At 41.0% G+C, this 21,073-nt stretch overlaps 1 protein-coding gene across 1 annotated transcript; it reads right to left on the reverse strand.

The window, feature by feature from the left end:
- Positions 1-6,530: 6,530 nt before the first annotated feature.
- Positions 6,531-20,598, reverse strand: LOC307251531 (sodium/potassium/calcium exchanger 1-like; the record flags this gene model as incomplete). Its single annotated transcript, XM_080028899.1, has 11 exons — positions 6,531-6,780; positions 7,317-7,483; positions 7,740-7,829; positions 8,287-8,529; positions 8,878-9,023; positions 10,815-10,886; positions 11,638-11,688; positions 12,018-12,071; positions 14,044-14,152; positions 14,718-14,867; positions 19,630-20,598. The coding sequence occupies 11 exons, from the start codon at positions 20,596-20,598 to the stop codon at positions 6,531-6,533; spliced, it is 2,301 nt and encodes a 766-aa protein (XP_079885025.1).
- Positions 20,599-21,073: the final 475 nt, after the last annotated feature.

The raw sequence follows: 21,073 nt of genomic DNA on the forward strand, positions 1-21,073 counted from the left end.
CCTTAATTTTCAAGAAAAAACTTTTAATTTTTTTTTGAAAGGCAAAATAAGTCACATCATATATTTAATCCATATTTAAGGCTCTTTTTTCAATAGCTCACTGGTTGTTATAGCTATCAACACCAAACCAACTCTGGTGTGTTTATGGACTCACTGTGGAGTTCCCACAGCCCTTAATTTTCAAGAAAAAACTTTAAAAATGTTTTGAAAGGCAAAAGAAGTCAGATCATATATTTAATCCATATTTAAGGCTCTTTTTTTTCAATAGCTCACTGGTTGTTATAGCTATCAACACCAAACCAACTCTGGTGTGTTCATGGACTCACTGTGGAGTTCCCACAGCCCTTAATTTTCAAGAAAAAACTTTTAATTTTTTTTTGAAAGGCAAAATAAGTCACATCATATATTTAATCCATATTTAAGGCTCTTTTTTCAATAGCTCACTGGTTGTTATAGCTATCAACACCAAACCAACTCTGGTGTGTTTATGGACTCACTGTGGAGTTCCCACAGCCCTTAATTTTCAAGAAAAAACTTTAAAAATGTTTTGAAAGGCAAAAGAAGTCAGATCATATATTTAATCCATATTTAAGGCTCTTTTTTTTCAATAGCTCACTGGTTGTTATAGCTATCAACACCAAACCAACTCTGGTGTGTTTATGGACTCACTGTGGAGTTCCCACAGCCCTTAATTTTCAAGAAAAAACTTTTAATTTTTTTTTGAAAGGCAAAATAAGTCACATCATATATTTAATCCATATTTAAGGCTCTTTTTTCAATAGCTCACTGGTTTTTATAGTTATCGACACCAAACCAACTCTGATGTGTTCATGAACTCACTGTGGAGTTCCCACCCTTTATTTTCAAGAAAAACCTTTTCAATTTTTTTTAAAGGTAAAAGTAGTCAGTGCGTATATTGGGTTCATATATAGGCTTTTATTTTTGTAATAGCTCCCTTGTTTTAGTAGATATCAACACCAAACTGCTTCTGATGTGTTCACAAAGTCATTGTAGAGTTCCCACAACCTTTTATTTAAAATAAAACATTTCAATTATTTTAAATGCATAAGTAGTCAGTGCATACTGTATATTGCATTCATCTTTAAGGCCTTTATTTTGTAATAGCTCACTGGTAATTATAGATATCAACACCAAACCACATTTGATGTGTTCATTAACTCATTGTGGAGTTCCCACAGCCCTTTATTTTCAAGAAAAACCTTTAAAAAAATGTAAGGCATCAGTAGTCAGTGCATATTTTGCATTCATATGTAAGGCTTTTATTTTTGAACAGCTCAATTGCTCAGTTTCCACACCTGTTTGGTTTTCAGAAAAACCTTTACAAGAGTTTTAAACGGAATAAGTAATCAGTTTGTAAATTTGATTCTTACTTAAGGTGTTTATTTTTTAATGACTCACTTGTATTTCAACATTTCAGCACCAAACCACTTATTGTGTGTTAATTGACTTTATTTCATTTGCACACATTCATTAAAATATACAACAATACATCATAAAATGTTATGGTTTGTCCTGTTGCGTGTTGGTGAGTCTCGTCTTCTGTGTTACCCATGTTACCTGTCTTTTGCCTTTTTGCCCTTTGCCTTTTGGCCGTCCTGAGTTTATTTTGTATTTTTTGTGGAGCAATAAATTACCTTTTTTCTTTTTAACGTCTGCGTTTGGGTCCTACTTGCCTGCCTGCCTACCTCACCATAACAGAATGCACAGACCAAAATTGGACCCAGCAGACACTCTTTTTTGCCGTGAGTTGGAGGACATGCTATTTTTTATTATCAGTGCCATGGACGGCTGGGAGAACATTCTGTAATGAGAAAGTTAAGCAATAGTGATACGTTAATAGTAGCATTAGATTTTATTTAATCATACAGCAAGGATCTCCGCGGAGAGGCCACTAATCCAAAACACAGGGAATGTGTTTGCAAGAGTGAACCCCGTTTCGTAGGAGAGAGGGATATTTAAGCACATTGCTTCAGGCAGGCAGACAGACTAATTGTACATAACTTAACCATAGGAGGAGTTTAGCATAGGACAATAGAACAGACAGAGTAATTGTGCATAAATTAACCATAGGCGTGGCTGTCCATGCGATACTCTCAACCACACCCATAAGTCCATACAAACAATGGCCAAGTAAGCATTCTAACATCTGAGTCCAGAGATATATATATCATATATATGCAATATTTCCCACTACAATTCCCAGTAGGAAGGAGCAGGGGCATGTGCTGGGGCGTACATACAAGACTGTCGCTGCTAAGCCCGAGTTGGAGGACGCCTTACCCGAGTGGGCAGTCGAGCTTCTCAACCCAACCGTTTTTTGGCCTGAGAGCTACATGCCACTGCCACCGGACTTTTGCGACCGTCCCAAGCCTCCACGCTCCAGCCTCCAGCCACTGCCTCCGGTTTCCTGCTTCCAGCCACAGCCCCCGGGCCCCAGCTACCAGCCTCCTCCTGCCTTAAGGACTATCAGAGTGGGGGTGGTGAGTTTGGATTACCAGCAGTTTCCACAATGCTCTCCAGCTCCCGAGTTGTCTCCGGCCTCCAGCAGCAAGCTTCAGCCTCCGGCCTCCAGCAACAAGCTCCAGCAGCAAGCTCCAGCCCCAGGCTTCCAGCAGAAAGCTCCAGCCCCAGGCTTCCAGCAACAAGCTCCAGCCCCAGGCTTCCAGCAACAAGCTTCAGGTCCCGGGCCCCAGCAACCAGCACGCTAGACACCTGCCCCAGCACGCTAGCCACTAGCACGCTAGCACTGTCTAGTTCCTGAGCCCACTCCACGTTATCGTGAGGGGGCCCACCCTCCGGGCCTGCCAGGGGAGGCTTGCTGTCTTCGCCTTCCAGAGGGGGACCGGCCGCTTCGCCTTCCTGAGGGGGATCGCCCCCTGCTCCTGCCCGAGGGGGACCATCCTTCGCTCCTGCCCGAGGGGGACCGCCCTTCGCTCCTGCCCGAGGGGCCCAGCCCCCTGTTCCTGCCTGAGGGGTCTCGCCCCCTGCTCGAGGGATCTTGCCCCCTGTTCCTGTCTGAGGGGGACCGCCCGTCGCTCCTGTCTGAGGGGGACCGCCCTTCGCTCCTGCCTGAGGGGGACCGCCCTCTGCCCTGCCTTCCTCCGGGGGCCTGCCTTCACCGTGGCCGGCCGCCTGAGTGGTTCTGCCTTCGCCGGTCTCCTGCGGAGGTCCGTCCTCGTCAATGCCGGCTACCTGTGGGCCTTCGCCGATGCCGGCTACCTGTGGGTCGTCGCCGCCGGCCTCCAGAAGGGGTTTGTTGCCTTCGCCTCTGCCCAGGAGGGTTCCATCGTCCTCTTCCTGGCCGAGGCCGGCCTCCAGAAATTAAATATATGATCGGACTCCTTTTGCCTTTAACTTTTTTTTAAAAGTTTTTTCTTGAAAATTAAGGGCTGTGGGAACTCCACAGTGAGTCCATGAACACACCAGCGTTGGTTTGGTGTTGATAGCTATAAAGACCAGTGAGCTATTGAAAAAAAGAGCCTTAAATATGGATTAAATATATGATGTGACTTCTTTTGCCTTTCAAAACATTTTTAAAGTTTTTTCTTGAAAATTAAGGGCTGTGGGAACTCCACAGTGAGTCCATGAACACACCAGAGTTGGTTTGGTGTTGATAGCTATAACAACCAGTGAGCTATTGAAAAAAAAGAGCCTTAAATATGGATTAAATATATGATCTGACTTCTTTTGCCTTTCAAAACATTTTTAAAGTTTTTTCTTGAAAATTAAGGGCTGTGGGAACTCCACAGTGAGTCCATAAACACACCAGAGTTGGTTTGGTGTTGATAGCTATAACAACCAGTGAGCTATTGAAAAAAGAGCCTTAAATATGGATTAAATATATGATGTGACTTATTTTGCCTTTCAAAAAAAATTAAAAGTTTTTTCTTGAAAATTAAGGGCTGTGGGAACTCCACAGTGAGTCCATGAACACACCAGAGTTGGTTTGGTGTTGATAGCTATAACAACCAGTGAGCTATTGAAAAAAAAGAGCCTTAAATATGGATTAAATATATGATGTGACTTATTTTGCCTTTCAAAAAAAAATTAAAAGTTTTTTCTTGAAAATTAAGGGCTGTGGGAACTCCACAGTGAGTCCATGAACACACCAGAGTTGGTTTGGTGTTGATAGCTATAACAACCAGTGAGCTATTGAAAAAAAAGAGCCTTAAATATGGATTAAATATATGATCTGACTTCTTTTGCCTTTCAAAACACTTTTAAAGTTTTTTCTTGAAAATTAAGGGCTGTGGGAACTCCACAGTGAGTCCATAAACACACCAGAGTTGGTTTGGTGTTGATAGCTATAACAACCAGTGAGCTATTGAAAAAAGAGCCTTAAATATGGATTAAATATATGATGTGACTTATTTTGCCTTTCAAAAAAAAATTAAAAGTTTTTTCTTGAAAATTAAGGGCTGTGGGAACTCCACAGTGAGTCCATGAACACACCAGAGTTGGTTTGGTGTTGATAGCTATAACAACCAGTGAGCTATTGAAAAAAAAGAGCCTTAAATATGGATTAAATATATGATCTGACTTCTTTTGCCTTTCAAAACATTTTTAAAGTTTTTTCTTGAAAATTAAGGGCTGTGGGAACTCCACAGTGAGTCCATAAACACACCAGAGTTGGTTTGGTGTTGATAGCTATAACAACCAGTGAGCTATTGAAAAAAGAGCCTTAAATATGGATTAAATATATGATGTGACTTCTTTTGCCTTTCAAAAAAAAATTAAAAGTTTTTTCTTGAAAATTAAGGGCTGTGGGAACTCCACAGTGAGTCCATGAACACACCAGAGTTGGTTTGGTGTTGATAGCTATAAAGACCAGTGAGCTATTGAAAAAAGAGCCTTAAATATGGATTAAATATATGATGTGACTTATTTTGCCTTTCAAAAAAAAATTAAAAGTTTTTTCTTGAAAATTAAGGGCTGTGGGAACTCCACAGTGAGTTCTTGAACACATCAGAGTTGGTTTGGTGTTGATAGCTATAAAAAACTGTGAGCTATTGAAAAAATTGCCTTAAATATCCATGCAATATACACACTGAATAATTTTCCCTTTTAAAAAAAAAATCAAAGGCTTTTCTTTAAAACAAAGGGTTGTGGTAACTACAAAATGAGTTCATAAACACAACAGAAGTGGTTTGGTGTTGATAGGATGAATTTCCAGTGAGTTATTAAGAATAGAAAAAAGACGTTGCACTTTTGCGACGGTCCCTAAGCAGTCCGCTGCCGTGTGGCACTAAACACTATATTCGGCGCGGTTTCTATGATCTTTCGCGAGACTCGCTGATTTTGGTGAGTTGGTCGAGCCTTTGAAATGTCAGTCTTAGTCTTCTGTACATAATAATACCATTCTGGAGGAAATTTGTGTTGTTTTCGTGACGCTATTACAGTTACAACCCCGGAAAATAGACGAATGTCGAATATGAAACCAATCTCACCACGCCTTCAATTTTCCCGTCCATGATATCAACTCTTTTTACAACCGTTGACAAAAGCTTGTTGGTAGCCGTGTGGAGGTCTAAAAGTTTGTCAAGTTTGCTTTCCAGTTCGTCAAACCTTGCGTATGCTCCAGCTGGTATGTCGGCAGGTGCGGCCTCGGCCACCTGTGATCTTGTTTGGTTTGGCATCGCGGAAGATTTCAATTGTCGCCTTTTCTTTTCCCCTTTTCTTTCTTTTCACCACAGGTCCAGTTAATGTGAAACTTCCTCTTGTACTTAGTCGGTACTGATTGAGTTTTAATGTCTTGATTTACACTTTATTTGACCATTGCACACCACGTTGCGAGGAGACTCTAGCCCTTCCGTCCTCTCACGCCGCGCATGCTCCAAAAGTGAACACAAACTTGAGTCCCCAAACTTGTACACGCATAGTTTCACATAGAACAAAATGGACTTCAGGTAAGTAAGTTACATTTAAAGGTGATGTATCAAGACAAAATTCACATTGTATTAAAATAAAAAAGATCTTGCCCGAGTATCTAACCATCTGCTTGTATTTAAAAACTCTGAATTCAGGCAAGAATCCAAATCCCATTATGTATTTAGGAAAGGAGTTTAGAAGACTGAAGGTTACACCGCTAAATGGTGAGCAGAAGCCAGATACTTTTTGCTGCAGTAGAAGTTGCGCTTTAAGTTATTCATACACTATAAAAATAAATAAAAAACATCAGCATCTACATTATATAAAGTGAAATACACACTAGCTTCATTGCAGTGCACCATGAATTAAATATGGAGTCATTTCGGACACAGAAGATTTAATAACAACACCATCACAAAGTAGCTGCTGGAAATTGTTGTTGACGTTCACAGGCTAATAATGTGAAGGTATGTTGAGATTAGATTTTTCCTTTAAAATCCCTTCTTGTTTAGTTATATGTTTTTACAGTGTGTTTACTGTGCGTCAGGTCAGCCTTATGAAAATAGGCTTAGTTCTTCTATCTAACCTATCCTACTAACAGTATTATCAGTCTGGATGTCCCGTGCAGTTGGCTCTTGAGCTCAGATGGACACGGGGCAGGTGAGGATGCGATCCTCCAATAGGACGCTGAGCACGAGGAACACAAAGTAGAGTACGAACATGGTGAAGCCCAGCTTCCTGCTCATCTTCCAGCGACACGCGGCGATGGAGATGATGACGAAGAGCAGCATGAGGAAGAGCAGCACGATGGCACAGAACAGGCCGTTGGAGCTGACGGTCACCGGCTGGCCGTTGTGTAACAGAGTGTAGATCAGCCACGGGACCGGCAGGCTACAACCAGAGAGGACACACGTCTTTCTGTCTTTTCAGATTAAAGGTGTACTATGCAACTTTGGGTGTGTCAGAGAAATGAACAGTTTCGAAGGTAAATTCTTATCACTGGATTAACAAACTTTCCTCGCAGGAAAATGTGACCCCTGGAACACTGTTTGAAGTTAGAAAGCTTCCTGAAAAGTTACTGTTTCACTGTTGTTGTTTACAGCAACAGGGCCCACAGTTTGGTCTACAAATATATTCTACTCTTATATATGGTTCCAGGTTCCTCAAAATCATTTAGTTTTGATGATATAATTATTCAATACTTAGAATTACATGTAGAGTAAAAAACGTTTTAACTAACTGCAGCATCTTTTAATGTAAACAAATTCCCCTGCCCTAAAACTACATAGTGCATCTTAAATAGCGTACTTCACATTTAAAAAAACATATGTTTAAAATATAAAGCAGTATGAAGTGAAAAGTATAGGTAATGTTATCTACACTTTTACAGAAATTAATTAATTAATAAGGTTAATGCATTCACTCACCCTACGGTAATGTCAAAGATGTTACTTCCCACTGAGCTGGACACTGCCATGTCCCCCAGACCTTTCCGGGCCACGATCACACTGGTGATCAGGTCAGGGATCGACGTCCCAGCCGCCAGGATGGTCAGGCCCATTATTTCCTCTGAGATGCCCATTGTCTCACCCACCTGCAAAACAAGAAAAATGTCAGATCGGTATCACATCCTTGGTGTGGCTATAAACTAGATCAGCAGTGATTTGTTTTTTGTTTTATTTTTAATAATGGATCAAACTGCCTACAAGGTTAGGGTAATCCTTTAAATAATTACATATATGCCTAGCTTTGTCATCATATTGTAATATATATCATGCTTAGTACCAAATATAGTGTCACCATGGATGTAAATTCCAGTAAAGCATGACTTGTGTGAAGTGTCAACAAACCTGATGAGCCCACCACACCATCATGTAGGAGAAAATTCCGATCCACAGAATGGAGCCGATAAACGTCATGACAAAATACCTCCTGGACGCCTGGATAATACAAAAGTAGAGTTCACATCTGCTGTTTGGAGAAAAGGCCTACAGAACATCTGACTTGTAAACTTCTGGAAACAGAGATTTGGATCCAGATGAATAAATGCTGCTTTCTTAAAAGTTATTTTGATCCATCAGCCCCTTCACACACATAAACTTGCAATACAGTACTTGGAATACATAAAGAAAAATCAGTTATTTCCCACTTTGCATTTTTGGACACTTAGCACCTACCGCACTCTGCTGTGATAATAAATGTGGTACACAGGAGACTGTGTACGTTTCTTCTTGTGCTGAACATGTGTTTCATAAACCACAATCGTTTTATTCCAGTGAAAAGTGAACATTTGCATACAGTGAAAATACTCAAGAAAAATACATGTACTTCAATTTTCTACTCAAGTGCAGTACTTGAGTGAAAATGTACTTTTAGTCACATTTTATTCATACTGACCAGGTTGCGGACGTCAGGCAGTGAGAGCCACAAGGGAAACACAATGGGCAGTAGGAGCAGATATGTGGCCTGCTTGCTTATGCTTTCAGGCCACTCCAAAGACAACGGCTCACTCTCCTCCTCCTCTGCTTCCTCATACTCCTTGTTTTCACCGTCTTCCTCCTCACTGGAGTCACTGCTCTCCTCATCACCACTCTCATCCTCAGAGCTGCTGTCCAAGCCCTCTGATGCCACCACTGTCGCCTTGATACAAAATAACATGACATATTTAGGTTGACATATTTTTTCAAAAGCATTAACAACACTGTTCTCTGTTGTGCAAAATGACAGTTATATATCCTAAGCTATCCTGCAACTGCACACTGACACAAAATTCCAAAGCAATAAATAATAAATTCCCTTTTTGGATTCTAGCGATGTGTTTGTCTGATTGGGACACATTTAAATAGTTGTAAAAGAAAATATAAGTTTACTATTAGTTTTACTTGAGTAAGTATATACAATTCGTATTATCAGTATTGTGAAATCACAGCTGATTCCTTCAAGAATACTCGTTCATCAATACCTCCTTCATATATCATCTCTTTGTACCTTTGACTGGTCCGTCTGACCACATGCCTTTTCACCAGTCTCTTCTGTCCTTTGAGGCTGTGAGGTGGATGGCTCAGCTGCAGCGCCCCCTGGTGCACTGACAGCAGCAGCACAGGCCTGCTCAGAGTGAGGCTTTTCATCATCCTCTGGAGAAGGAGAAAAGACACACTGAATGACAAGTAAAGGATATAAATATAAAAGCTCTCTCCAAACACATACATCTGGTTAAGACCTGTCTTAAACTTTAAAACAGTCAGTGTAGATGATACAGTTAATGACTAAAACTGCTATCACAGAACACACACATTATATTATCCATCCACATTGTTCACATTCATTTTTTCACACTTTTAGACAAAACACAATCATATTTTTATTGACAAGTTGACAACATTATGATACTGTGTGGGCCAGGATTAAATGCCAGTGGGAGCAATTCAGGAAAAGGGATTCTCCCTCTCTCACACATACACACACGCCGACACAAACACACACACACACACACACACACACACACACACACACACACACACACACACACACACACACACACACAGTCTATCTGCATGTTAATCCTCGGGCTGATTGATTCGGGCTTGTGGAGGCCTCTCCAGCCTCCCTGTAGCCCCGCTTTGCTCTGCACCTCAGTCTGTGAAGCACCTCATTACTCCACGCTGTGACGCACACACACACTGATTGAGAGGCTCTGCTGATTGTGGAGAATAACCTCCTTCAACCCCTAAACCGTCTCTGATGATCAATACATAAACCAAACCTTGTTGCACACATCCAGCACCAGAAATGTCTAAATAAAAAACTAAAATCTGACAATAGGCCTACAATAGAAACGTATCTCCAAAAGGTACAGAACTACAGAATGTGCCTGTTTGTTAATTCATCTGAACTTTCTGAATATTCATTAGCTGGCCAGCACTCATCTCTCAACACTCACTCAACACAACTGCAAAACATGCTTGTTTTTCCTTTTAAGATGCATAAATAAATATAACCTACGTTTAATTTTTTTAAGTGTTTGGTACAATTACATGTTAAGCTTAGCGTAACACAAAAACTAGAGGCAGGAAAAACTGTTTACTAACATAATTCTGTCCCAAGTATGACATAAACAAAAATATACTATTATAATTAGCAAAATTGTGATTTTAGAGGCAGTGTCATGGTTGGAACCCACATTAAACATTCTAATATTAGCCATCAGGTTAGTTGCTTAACCACACAAATACACAGTTTAAGCTGTTAACATACACATTTTGTATTTACAATTCTAGTGTATTCAGTACTGCAGAAAAAAATTTGTTAATGCTGTTAAAAAATGTATAAAAGAAAATGGCCACTGTGGAGCATAACCATTTTTTTTCTGGGTAACAACGACGTGGATCTCTTCCTCTACCGCCACAGTCAGAACACACTTTTAATAATCTAGAAGATATAGCCTTGTTTAAAGCTGGGGTGGAGGATTTGGGGAGAAAATGGCAGTTGGGATAGAGATTCGAATCCAAATACCTCAACCGCTCCACTTGTTCTCTTTGGTCTCTCCCCCATGGTCCCTCCCTGACACGCTCTACACCAACAACGTCGTGCCAAAGTGAATGGACAGTCCCAACAGCCAATAAGAACAGAGAATCGGAGCCTCGCTCTGATTGGTCAAAGTGTCCAGCTAATGTTAACTTTGACCAATCAGAAATCACATACCCCAGCTTTAACACATTTAAATGTTCTGTTGAATTCACAGCTGTTTTTAAGGCTAGTGATCTTACAAATGTTCTCATAGCAGGGCTAACCGTTCCCACTTGCTTCAATTATTTGTGCTAAGCTAGGCTAACCACACTTCTCAGGGCTCTCATGAAATTGATATGAATCTTCTAATCTGAATTTGGGCTGTGAATATTGGACTGAACAATTGACATAAAACTCACCTTCAGAGTACTGGTGATGTGACTTGCTCTGTAATTTGCCCGGGACGTTCAGAGGCTTTACTTTGTTCTTTGCTGCAATGAGAATCATCGCTCAAACGAGATCTTTTTTTTTAAATTATTCTTTGACCTTCTGCTCACACACTGGCCATTTGGGCATAAAAAACTAGCGAATTGAGCACAAAAGTCAGTTACTAACCCACACCTCTGCTGCCATGTCCTTCCATATTATTGTGATACATTTTGTAGTTTTTGGTTCACAGCTTGGGGAAAGACTATATGCCAGATTTCCTCATAATCGCCGACTGTTATTATTTTTATGTCTGGACTGTCAAATTAGCAACTGAATAAAGGCGTCATGATCTTAACAGAAAAACTATTACCTTACCGGATAGGTAGGCTATGTGTCAAATGTGTTTGCTTGAGCAATACGACTTTTTCAAAAAGGCACATCTGTATTTATCAATATGAAAATAAAATGTAGAATGATGTTCATATATATGTTCACTCTATTTTCCCTTTATTTTAGATTTTGCAAACAAATACAAACAACACTTTTATATTGAAGAAGATGCATCAATGCTTTTCACCAGAACCAAAGAGGCAATGATGCGCAAACTGAGATTCTGCATTCTGAATCCTGTGATTACTAACAACCAGGTCTTCATTCCTTTTCAACAACACAGAAACAAACTGGATGACAACACATAAACAAACACCACACATCCAATATGGTTACACAACCATCTCACATCAAACGTGACAACCAGAAACTTCTCTGGGACAGATAACAGACCGGACTGAGCACGACACAGAAACTTCTTACCTTTCCTCGGTACAGACCCCTCCCCTCTGACATCACCATTAAAGGATGTCTCTGATTGGTAGAGATGCAAATCAGACAAAACATTATCGGCCTCCTCCAGTTATATAACATTTCAATTACATGCGACTAGTTTTCTCCTTTTTGAAATCTATTCTTCAACACTGTTCAAAGTCGGACAAAGAACCTGGAAAGTCAAAGAAATGTCTCCTCAAATTTAAAGTAATTTGATTATTTTAAACTATCCCTGGGAAAGTTTGTTCACCATTGTCCTTTGGTTTGAGATGCTGTTACAGTTTTAGCATAAAGCAAACACAAGAACGCACGTGTGAACTACCACCACAACAACACACATGGCTGGGCAAGACTGCTGCCGCTCTTACCTCTTCTAGCTTTCCTCGGGCCGGGGATTTTCAGGTCCCCGCTTAGGGCTGACTCTAGGATGGAAACCCACAGCAAATATACTTTCCATATTACTGCTTTAGTGGAGCAGTTTTCATATTTAAATTTCAGGGCAAAATCGTCTTGTGTTCACTCAAACTGATAGAGCTCATCCATCTGTGCAGTTGTTCAGCGTCTTCCAATAATAACAATCAGCAGGTGAATCCATTATGTAAACAATCATTAGTTGCAGTCTGATACAAAAACAGTTCAAATGAGCTCCACCTACACCAATTTCAAAAGTAAAATGTACATCAATGAGGAGAAATAATAATCTAACAATAGAATTTATAATAGTAGAACAGTCACTGCGACATATTTCTGCTTTTAATACTTTAAAGGAGAAGTAAGTGATATGGTCCTTTTAGCTAACTTCCTGTTAGTGACTGCAGTTAGTAGTCCCCTCTCTCGTCCCTACATCACCACCACATGAACACACAGCCGTCTTCATCAGATAGTGCCGCGATGGAGAGCAGCGAGTCATCGTTCACAAGCACATAGACCCACCTCTTTATAGCGCTCCGTCTCCTGATTGGATAAAACGAGCGGGATACCTCAACATTTTAACAGGCAATTACCGCAAAGCTGAATGACTGGGAGACCTGTATTATGAACTGTGCATACTGTTTAAGTGATTGAAGATAGAGATATTTACACCTATAATAACAAACAAATATCACATACTTCTCCTTTAAGGACATTTTCCTGGCTAAACTCATACTTTTACTTCAGTAACATTTAAAGTGGAAGACTTTTCTCTTCTAACAGAGTACTTTTACAGTGTGGTATCAGTACTAATACTTAAGTAAAGTTTCTGAGAACTGGCTGCTGCTCCACATCTGAGTTTCTGTAACTAATCAGAATTTTTGGGGGGTTTCTCAGCAGCTAAACCTCCTTATATGTTAAAGATGTTGCACGGTGCTCAGTGCTGGACCCTCTGCTACTCTGGGTCCCATAGAGATAAAGAGCTTGGTCTGCTAGCATGCTGGCTTTCATCCAGCTTGTATTAGCCTCTATTGAAAAGCTGATTAAGGCTCAGCGGTGTCCAAGCGCTGTGGGAGTGAGAAACAGCAGCACAGCCAGTTCAAGGACGAGCTGAAGGTCGCTGCGGTTCATCAGAGACTAACCAGACTTACAGAGAGACACGGAACGGACAGAGTGTAGTCATTGCCGGCTCCAATGCATCCGAGCTGGAACATTAGATTAGTCAATCGTTTCAGTTATTTTTTCAAATCAATCATGGCTAGAATTCACAAGCTCCAACGTCTCAGAGATGAGGATTTGCTGTTCTCTGTCATATGATAGTAATGACATAAATCTCTATTCATTTGAATATTTGATAATAGAAATAATAGAAAATTCAGGCCCTACTGCATCCAAAACACAGTGTTCACTTGGGATGTTATTACAAAGGGGTATAAACATAACCGGCTACAGTATCATGGAAAGTAAAGACAGAAAAGTCTGATGGTATGAAATTAAAAGTTAAAGTTGTTTGGACATTACTGTCATCAAATTATATCCCGAATCTCAATATGTTGTCTCAAAGCGAAAAGGTAATTTTGGGGCATGTTATTATTTTAAGAAGATTTTATTATTAGAAAGTATCTTTGATAAACTGATTAACAGTAAGCCACTCATACATACAGTATTTGGTTGTTTTATCATTTTAAAAAAGTGGCCCTGAGATTAAAAAAATATATTTTGGGAAATGGTGTTGTGTCTCCTCTTAAATGTAATTTTATTTATTTGTTTTCTAAAATGTTTGTATTTTGTACGTGAAGGCCAAGAAAACATTTTCTCTCCACACATTTTCTCATGCACAGTGGTTTACATTTTTGTGTTACTGACAACTCGATAGAAAACGTTTTTATTCATTTTTAATTTTGTGGTTTGTCTCCTCATTTTAATTCTCCAGGGAGCTTACAAACACCTGTACCTGACCCCATTGTTGGCTCATGTTGTTACCTTCTCCTAGAGGGTCCAGCGTGTGGATCATCAGCTGGAAGATGGTGCTCCTCAGAGAGGTGTTGTGGAGGGAGGCCGAGCTGCCGCCTCGCTGCAGGACAGGACGCATCTACGGGTTAGAATGAGTGGGTGAGAACATGTTAAACGTCTATGTTAGCGCTGAAGACACATACAGGACCTTTTAGAGTTTTACCATAGATAGTATATAAAAGAGTTTTACAGATATTTGTCTGGACTAAGGGCATCTGGTCAGCGTAATCCTGGATGCTATCAGAGTCGTTTGTGGCAATGTTCGTCTCTTCATATGTATGTTTGGGAACTTTACTCAAGATATTGTCATCATAAAAGCTTTTCGTAACTTTACATTTTTTTTAACAGGAGTATTCGCACATCGAGCAAACTTTGACGCAGGTGCGTTGGATAAATATACACTTTTCACCTAACTATGGAAGTGAAACATATACGTTTTGATAACATTAGGATTAACCAGCTCTACACTGCAAGATGAGAACAATCTTTGTTACTGTGACCTCTTGACAGATCATCAACTGATGTGGATGCTAACTGTAACCCCGCTCCAATACTTATAGGTTTTTCATAAATATTCAAATTTAGAAGATACAATGCTAATCTACCAGTCCGCACCAACAATAATAGCATTTTGTTTTTCGTACCCTGAGTCTTGTTTTCTCCTCTTGTGGATCTGATGGTGGTTTGTGGCTTTGAGGGATGCTCAGATGTGGCTCGGCTGCTGGTTTGGATTTGTCTTCAGCTTTTGTTGCAGCAGCAGAAGGAGGAGGAGGCGCTGGTGGAGCTTCACTCTCCTGTAAAGTCATTTACAAGAACTTCTTCAGGTAGCGGCACTATGTTAATCCAGTGTACATGAAAATAAACAGTGTTCTTGTGGTTACATTGTTAATATTAACTTTGTTTTAAGTTTTAGCTTCACATAATCAGTGACAGACCTACACTGTTCAGAACTTCAGATCTTGGTTTTCAGAACTCAAACATGATTGACTAATCTGAAGGTCAGTTTAAACCAAAATCTGCTGACTGACAAGGATTGCTGAGGGATGACAGGTGGACATGTCCCCTCCTCTCAGGACTTTACAGTAATCCAATCTAGCTAACACTATAGTATGTTTAAGTTTCTCGCTATTAGCAAAGGAGCACATGGCAAACCTTAAGACCTTTAAGTGAATACTTTTTTATTACCTCACTCTGACACTTCATTATTCCTGCCAGTACACTGCTTTCATGGTGCATGTATGTATGTATGTATGTGTGTGTATTTATGTATGTATGTATGTATGTATGTATGTATGTATGTATGTATGTATGTATGTATGTATGTATGTATGTATGTATGTATGTATGTATGTATGTATGTATGTATGTATGTATGTATGTATGTATGTATGTATGTATGTATGTATGTATGTATGTATGTATGTATGTATGTACTGTCAGTGAGACTGGGTTGGTCCTGTATATAAAGGTGAAGTTAAATAAAATCTATTAAAAAAAAAAGTTTAGTAAATTGGAAATCCATGATGCATATCACACTGATGCAATAAAGATGATATTCATTTTACATCAAGTTTGTATTGATTTATTTTATGTGGTTATGTTTATTTTATACTTCATTCAGATAAAGACATTTTGATTCCTGAGTTAAGCAGTCTCTAACCACTACACCACGAGCGCCCCCCTTACATCCTGTGTGTCTTGCTTTATATTCAACAGGTTATTTTTTCTGAACACGTTAGAGAGATTAACAAAAAAAAGTTTAGTGGGAAATTGATAGAAATTGATTAATAGGAAATACAGAAGCATGAATTTCCTGGAAGAGGATATTTTTGAATCCCAAGTCATTCTGATCTATTAATGTGACAGCATGCCTCATCACACTCGGTGATGACTGAAGTAGCACATGGCTGACTGCAGACGTGCTCCAGACTAATTGGAGAATGTGCTGGTGATTCTATGGAATACTAAAAACCCAGCGCTGCATGTTAATTACAGGCTCAGACATTTACTGCTCTCTCTTCAACTGCAGACAGCCCTTTAGTCTGTAGGCGTTGTGCAGAAAATGAGCCTTTTAAAGAGCTGCTATTGCTTTATTTGGTCCTTACACTCTGGTGTTTCAGGGATGTGGCAGAAACAGAGTGACATTTCAATCTCTGCATCACTCTCTGACACTGCTGTCTGTGCCACCTGGAGTCCTTTCTGTTCAGCATCATCAAAGGCTTTTACACAAATACAGGCTGTCACCCGCTCACACCCACAAATCACTGTCCACCTTTCTCTGTATTCGAGCAGGCTGCAGTCCCAACAGTGAGGGGATGAAAGGATAGAGAACATACTTTCTATAGATGGACGTTTGTCTTTGTCTGCTCTGCAAAGACATCTGTTTTGTTTGTATCCATCTTTTGTTGTGTCTCATTTCTGTAGGTTTTTTAGGGATTATAAAGCAGCAAAATAGTTTAAATATTAACACCTGTTGGAGTTAAAGATGGAGTCAGTGATATTTGTCAAATCATTTTTTGTCAAAATGAGTGAATATCTCCTCATGGTCTGCTAGCGGTTCGTACTGTGTGCACTGAAAAATATCTGGAGTTAATACACAGCCTAGGCTCTGTAAACCGGGCTGTAAACAAACGGTATGTAAAACAAAGGGGGCTCCACCATAAACAACATGCTCGTTACAGAGCCTAGGCTGTGTAATAACATCGGATTTCTTCCCCAAGTGCACACACAGGTAGAGGACCGTGAGAAAATATTCACTGGTTTTGAAGAAAAAGTGATTTTGACAACAAACATTCTCCAGAATCACTGACTCCACCTGTACTCCAACACTTTAGATCATTTGAAATGGTTCTGCTGATGTTATTCTGTCAACAAATCCCATGAGAAGACCAAAACCAAAAATGTGTTAGTGCATCTCTGAATAGTTTTTGACCTCCCAAACCTATCTGTAGCGCTCATCCTCAAGCCCACTGGGTTCAACCTGGTTACAATATAAAGTGTGATTAAAAATGAGTGCTAAATAATTTTTACTAAAACAGCATGGTCACTGTAGATGTCATTAAATGTTAGTCAAACCGGAGGAAATAGAGCGTTTGTTGGGGACTATTTCCAGTGAAGGAAGAATCCAGATTTGGTGCGTCATGGTGATGAAGGAACATGTCACCCAGTTCATCAGTGTGACTCACTGATGCTTGTTTTTGAATGGAGCCCATTGTCTCAGAGGAGGAACATATTGACTGAACATCAACTTAACAATGAATGTTTTTTATTTCTGTTCAGAAAATGACAAAGGCGGTTAATGTATTCAAATACATTCTTATCAATTGCCACTTGATTTGCTAAATGATCATTTTGCGTCTTTGACAGTTTGACACCCCAGACTCCTTCCAGCTCCAGGTTACACATCACTCTGGTCTGGAAATTCCAACTTCAAAAACTGTCACTGTGAAATCAACACTATGATCAATTGAATTGTTTCAGTGCAGCATGGCAAATAAGGAACCCCATTTGGGGCTGTTATAAGTGTTGGAGTATTTCCAATGTTTAATGGTCAGCTGAATCACAAATGGTGCAGCAGCTTAAATCTGTTGTTAACTATTGAATCAGCTTAAAGCTATAGTGCGTATCTTTTTCATAAGAATGATCATCGGTTACATTCAAGCCATTGCCAAGTGAGTTGACAAAGTTGATTTCAGCTCTACAAAACTCTCTCTGTATTTTTCAGTATGGCAGCATTTACAAACTGGTGTCATCCCCCTGTCACTGTCGCAGGAGCTCAAGAAGAGACCACGAAATGAAATCCATGCCCGATCACCAAGGCTTACCTCGTTCATATGCACCAACAGTTAGGGATGGGAATCGAGAACCGGTTCTTGTTCAGACCCGGTTCCGAGTCAACCAATTCCTTGGAATCGTTAACATGCGTGCTTAACGATTCCGCTTATCGGTTCCGCTCGTAGCAAATGCGTCATGACTTCAGACACGTGCTGCTTTGTTTTGGTTCAGAACGCAGCAAACATGACGTCGAGGCAGAAGCGCTCTAAAGTGTGGTTGTATTACACATGAGGCCACTTGCAACAATTGTAAAGTTTCCATTTCATCAAATGACTCGTGCACAAGCAAGCGCGCAGACTGCGATCCTGACGGTTGAACGTTTAAACGTCCGCTGCCTTACTAGTCGGCACCAGAATTGCCCATCACTTGGATTTGAACATACATTGTATATGAATTAACGTGTGTGTAAGCCTAGGTGTGGGATACATAAAAAGGCGAGAGCAGCATACAAACAGGAAAAAAGGATTTCTTATCCGCTTCCAAAGGTCCGCTGTTTACTCTCGTTCATCAGCTGTTAAATGCTGCCTTGAAGCACGGCGGTGGGGACGAACGCAAAACAACACACAGCGGGACTCGGCGGTCCGGTGGTAAGGAAACTTTAACAAGACACTTTATAAAGACAGTAAGACACACTTAAAATAACGCTCTCTGCCCGATACAAAAAGCTCTGCCTTGGATTACTTGAGCGATCGATGTGTATAAAACCATCCGCTACGTGTCTGATGACGGGACATTATTAATAAACAGCGCGCTGCACATAAGAACAGCATGCAATGGGCGGCTGAGATGGAGCGGTGACTCCTTGTCGCTGGCGTGGTGAAGAATAAGCAAAGTGATACATTCTCTTAAAGCCTTTATGGCGTATTTATTCTCTTCTTGAATAGCCTACATGACTGTCTACTGTGCAGTCGTGACAGTTTGACCTGAGGCGTTAACGTAGTGACATCATCACGTTGGCCTTTCAGAGTAAGGGCGCAATCATATAATAACACTTAACCTACATTAAAGATCTCGTATCCTTCCTGAGAGGGCAAACATGATAATTGTTCTGCATAAAAAGAGTTGGTATTATCTTTTCAAAAGACTTATTTGTATTTTTTGTCAGTTGAATTTTGTTTCAAGTGCCAATGAGCACTGTTAATATTCCAAAAGGCACAAGCTCTTCCTTGACTGTTTTAAGTAGGCCCTATGTGTTTTTAGTTTGTAGGGCACATAAGGGCATTTGGGCTTAAAAACCAAAAAAAAAAAATAGTCTGGACCAATTTATGTGAAAATTGACAATTTCCTAATCCTAAAGTAGCTTGATAATCTTTCAATGCATACACTAGACACTTCTGATCAGATATTAAAGAGAGTTAATACAAACAAACTAATTTGTACATATTCTCTCACCCAATGAGAATCGATAAGAGAATCGATAAGGAATCGGATCGATAAGCAGAATCGGAACCGGAATCGGAATCGGAATCGCAAAATTCTTATCAATTCCCATCCCTACCGACAGTGTTGTTGTAATTACTCATAATTCCGCATGGGGGCGACAAAAGTTATGCACTATAGCTAGAAAGGAATACCAAAAAAATGGTTTTCTACAACCTCAGTGGAAACACGAATGATATTGTTGTGTACTGCATCATTTCCTGAGATGAATTTAACTACAACATCCATCATTGAGCTATACTTCCTCCTCAGATATGCATTAGAAATTCAACACCGACTGACCTTCTCCGGCTCCTCTGCTGCGGTCCACACCTTGACGATACTCATGTGCTTGTTGAGCTGGCTCTTGACCGCCCGCTCAATCTGACTGTTGAACTTCATGAAGCTGACGTAGCTGATGTAGCCGGTGAGCAGACAGAGGCTCTCCCACCACATGATGGTGTTGTCCACGAAGAAGACAATGAGCATGATGAGGTCCAGGATGTAGAAGGTCACGTCTCTGAAGAGCGGCCACCAGGTCAGGTGCAGCATCTCTCTAGAGAAGACGGCGCACATGCCGATCACAAACAGGATGTTGAAGACGGCCGAGCCCACGATGGTGCCGATGCCCACGTTGCTGTGGGAGACGAAGACGCCGATCAGGGAGGTGAACAGTTCAGGGGCGGAGCCTCCGGCCGCCATGAAGGTTGCCCCGGCAACGTCGTCTGAGATCTCCAGCTTGTTGGTGATGACCTCCAGCGCGGGAACAAAGAACTCATCGCAGACGATAGCCAGGGCCGCAAACATGTAGATCATGCCCATGACGTGCAGGAGCACCCAGCCCTGCTGCCTCTGCTCCACTGAGAAGAGGTCCTCTGGATAGTCACCCTTCCTGTGTGGAGGCCGGGGTGGAGCTGTGGTGGTCGGTGGCATTGGGGTTGGCATTGGTTTGGGCGGTTGAGGCTCTATGTAGACGCATTGTTCGATATCTGTCCTGTTGACAATTATAACCAGAGGAGGTTTGGTGCTCTCAGGCGAGACGATCTCCTCTTCCGTCCCATTGGAGGCCATCACCTCCCGGATACTGACCTCCACAACATCATGGTCGCCCCTCTCTGCTCCGAGAACATCCTCTGTCTGGGTGGAGGCTCCAGGCTGAGACAGCTGGGCCTTCAGAGTCAGCGTGTAGACCAAACACAGCAGCACACCTGACAGGAAGAAGAGGACGCGACCGCGGAGGAGGCCCCTCCTCGGACGCTGGTGTAAGTTCATAGCCCTGAAGGTCTACACAGTCCAAGCAGGAACTTATGTCGGATGCATTGCTATTCCCTGGTAGCACCGGTGTGTGGCGAGAAGGAACCGCTGACAGTGGAGACGCACATACACACAGTGTGTTTCATCTCTCACAGCGGGGCAGCTTCAACCTGTGGAAGGACTGCACACAGAAAACAGTGGAAAATCACATCAACATGAACATGCATGTATTAAGCGTCCACTCTGCTTGCATAGTTACAGTCTGCTGAAGAAAAATGTGTGTGTGTCTGGTGGAGGGTGATGGGGATGGGGATGCAGACAGCCACCTGTTACTATGGCTACATAATCACACAGGCTTTAGCTTCGCACAGAAAACAATCCAGTGAAAACTCGTTAAACATAATAAAACGTCAAGAAAAAGCCGATTGTCATCAATATACAGTCACTGATTCCTAATTGCCTCGGATTATTTAATAGGTTATTTAGCGTCAAA

Source organism: Ammodytes marinus, assembly GCF_949987685.1.
Source record: "Ammodytes marinus genome assembly, chromosome: 1".
NCBI lineage: Eukaryota > Metazoa > Chordata > Actinopteri > Uranoscopiformes > Ammodytidae > Ammodytes > Ammodytes marinus.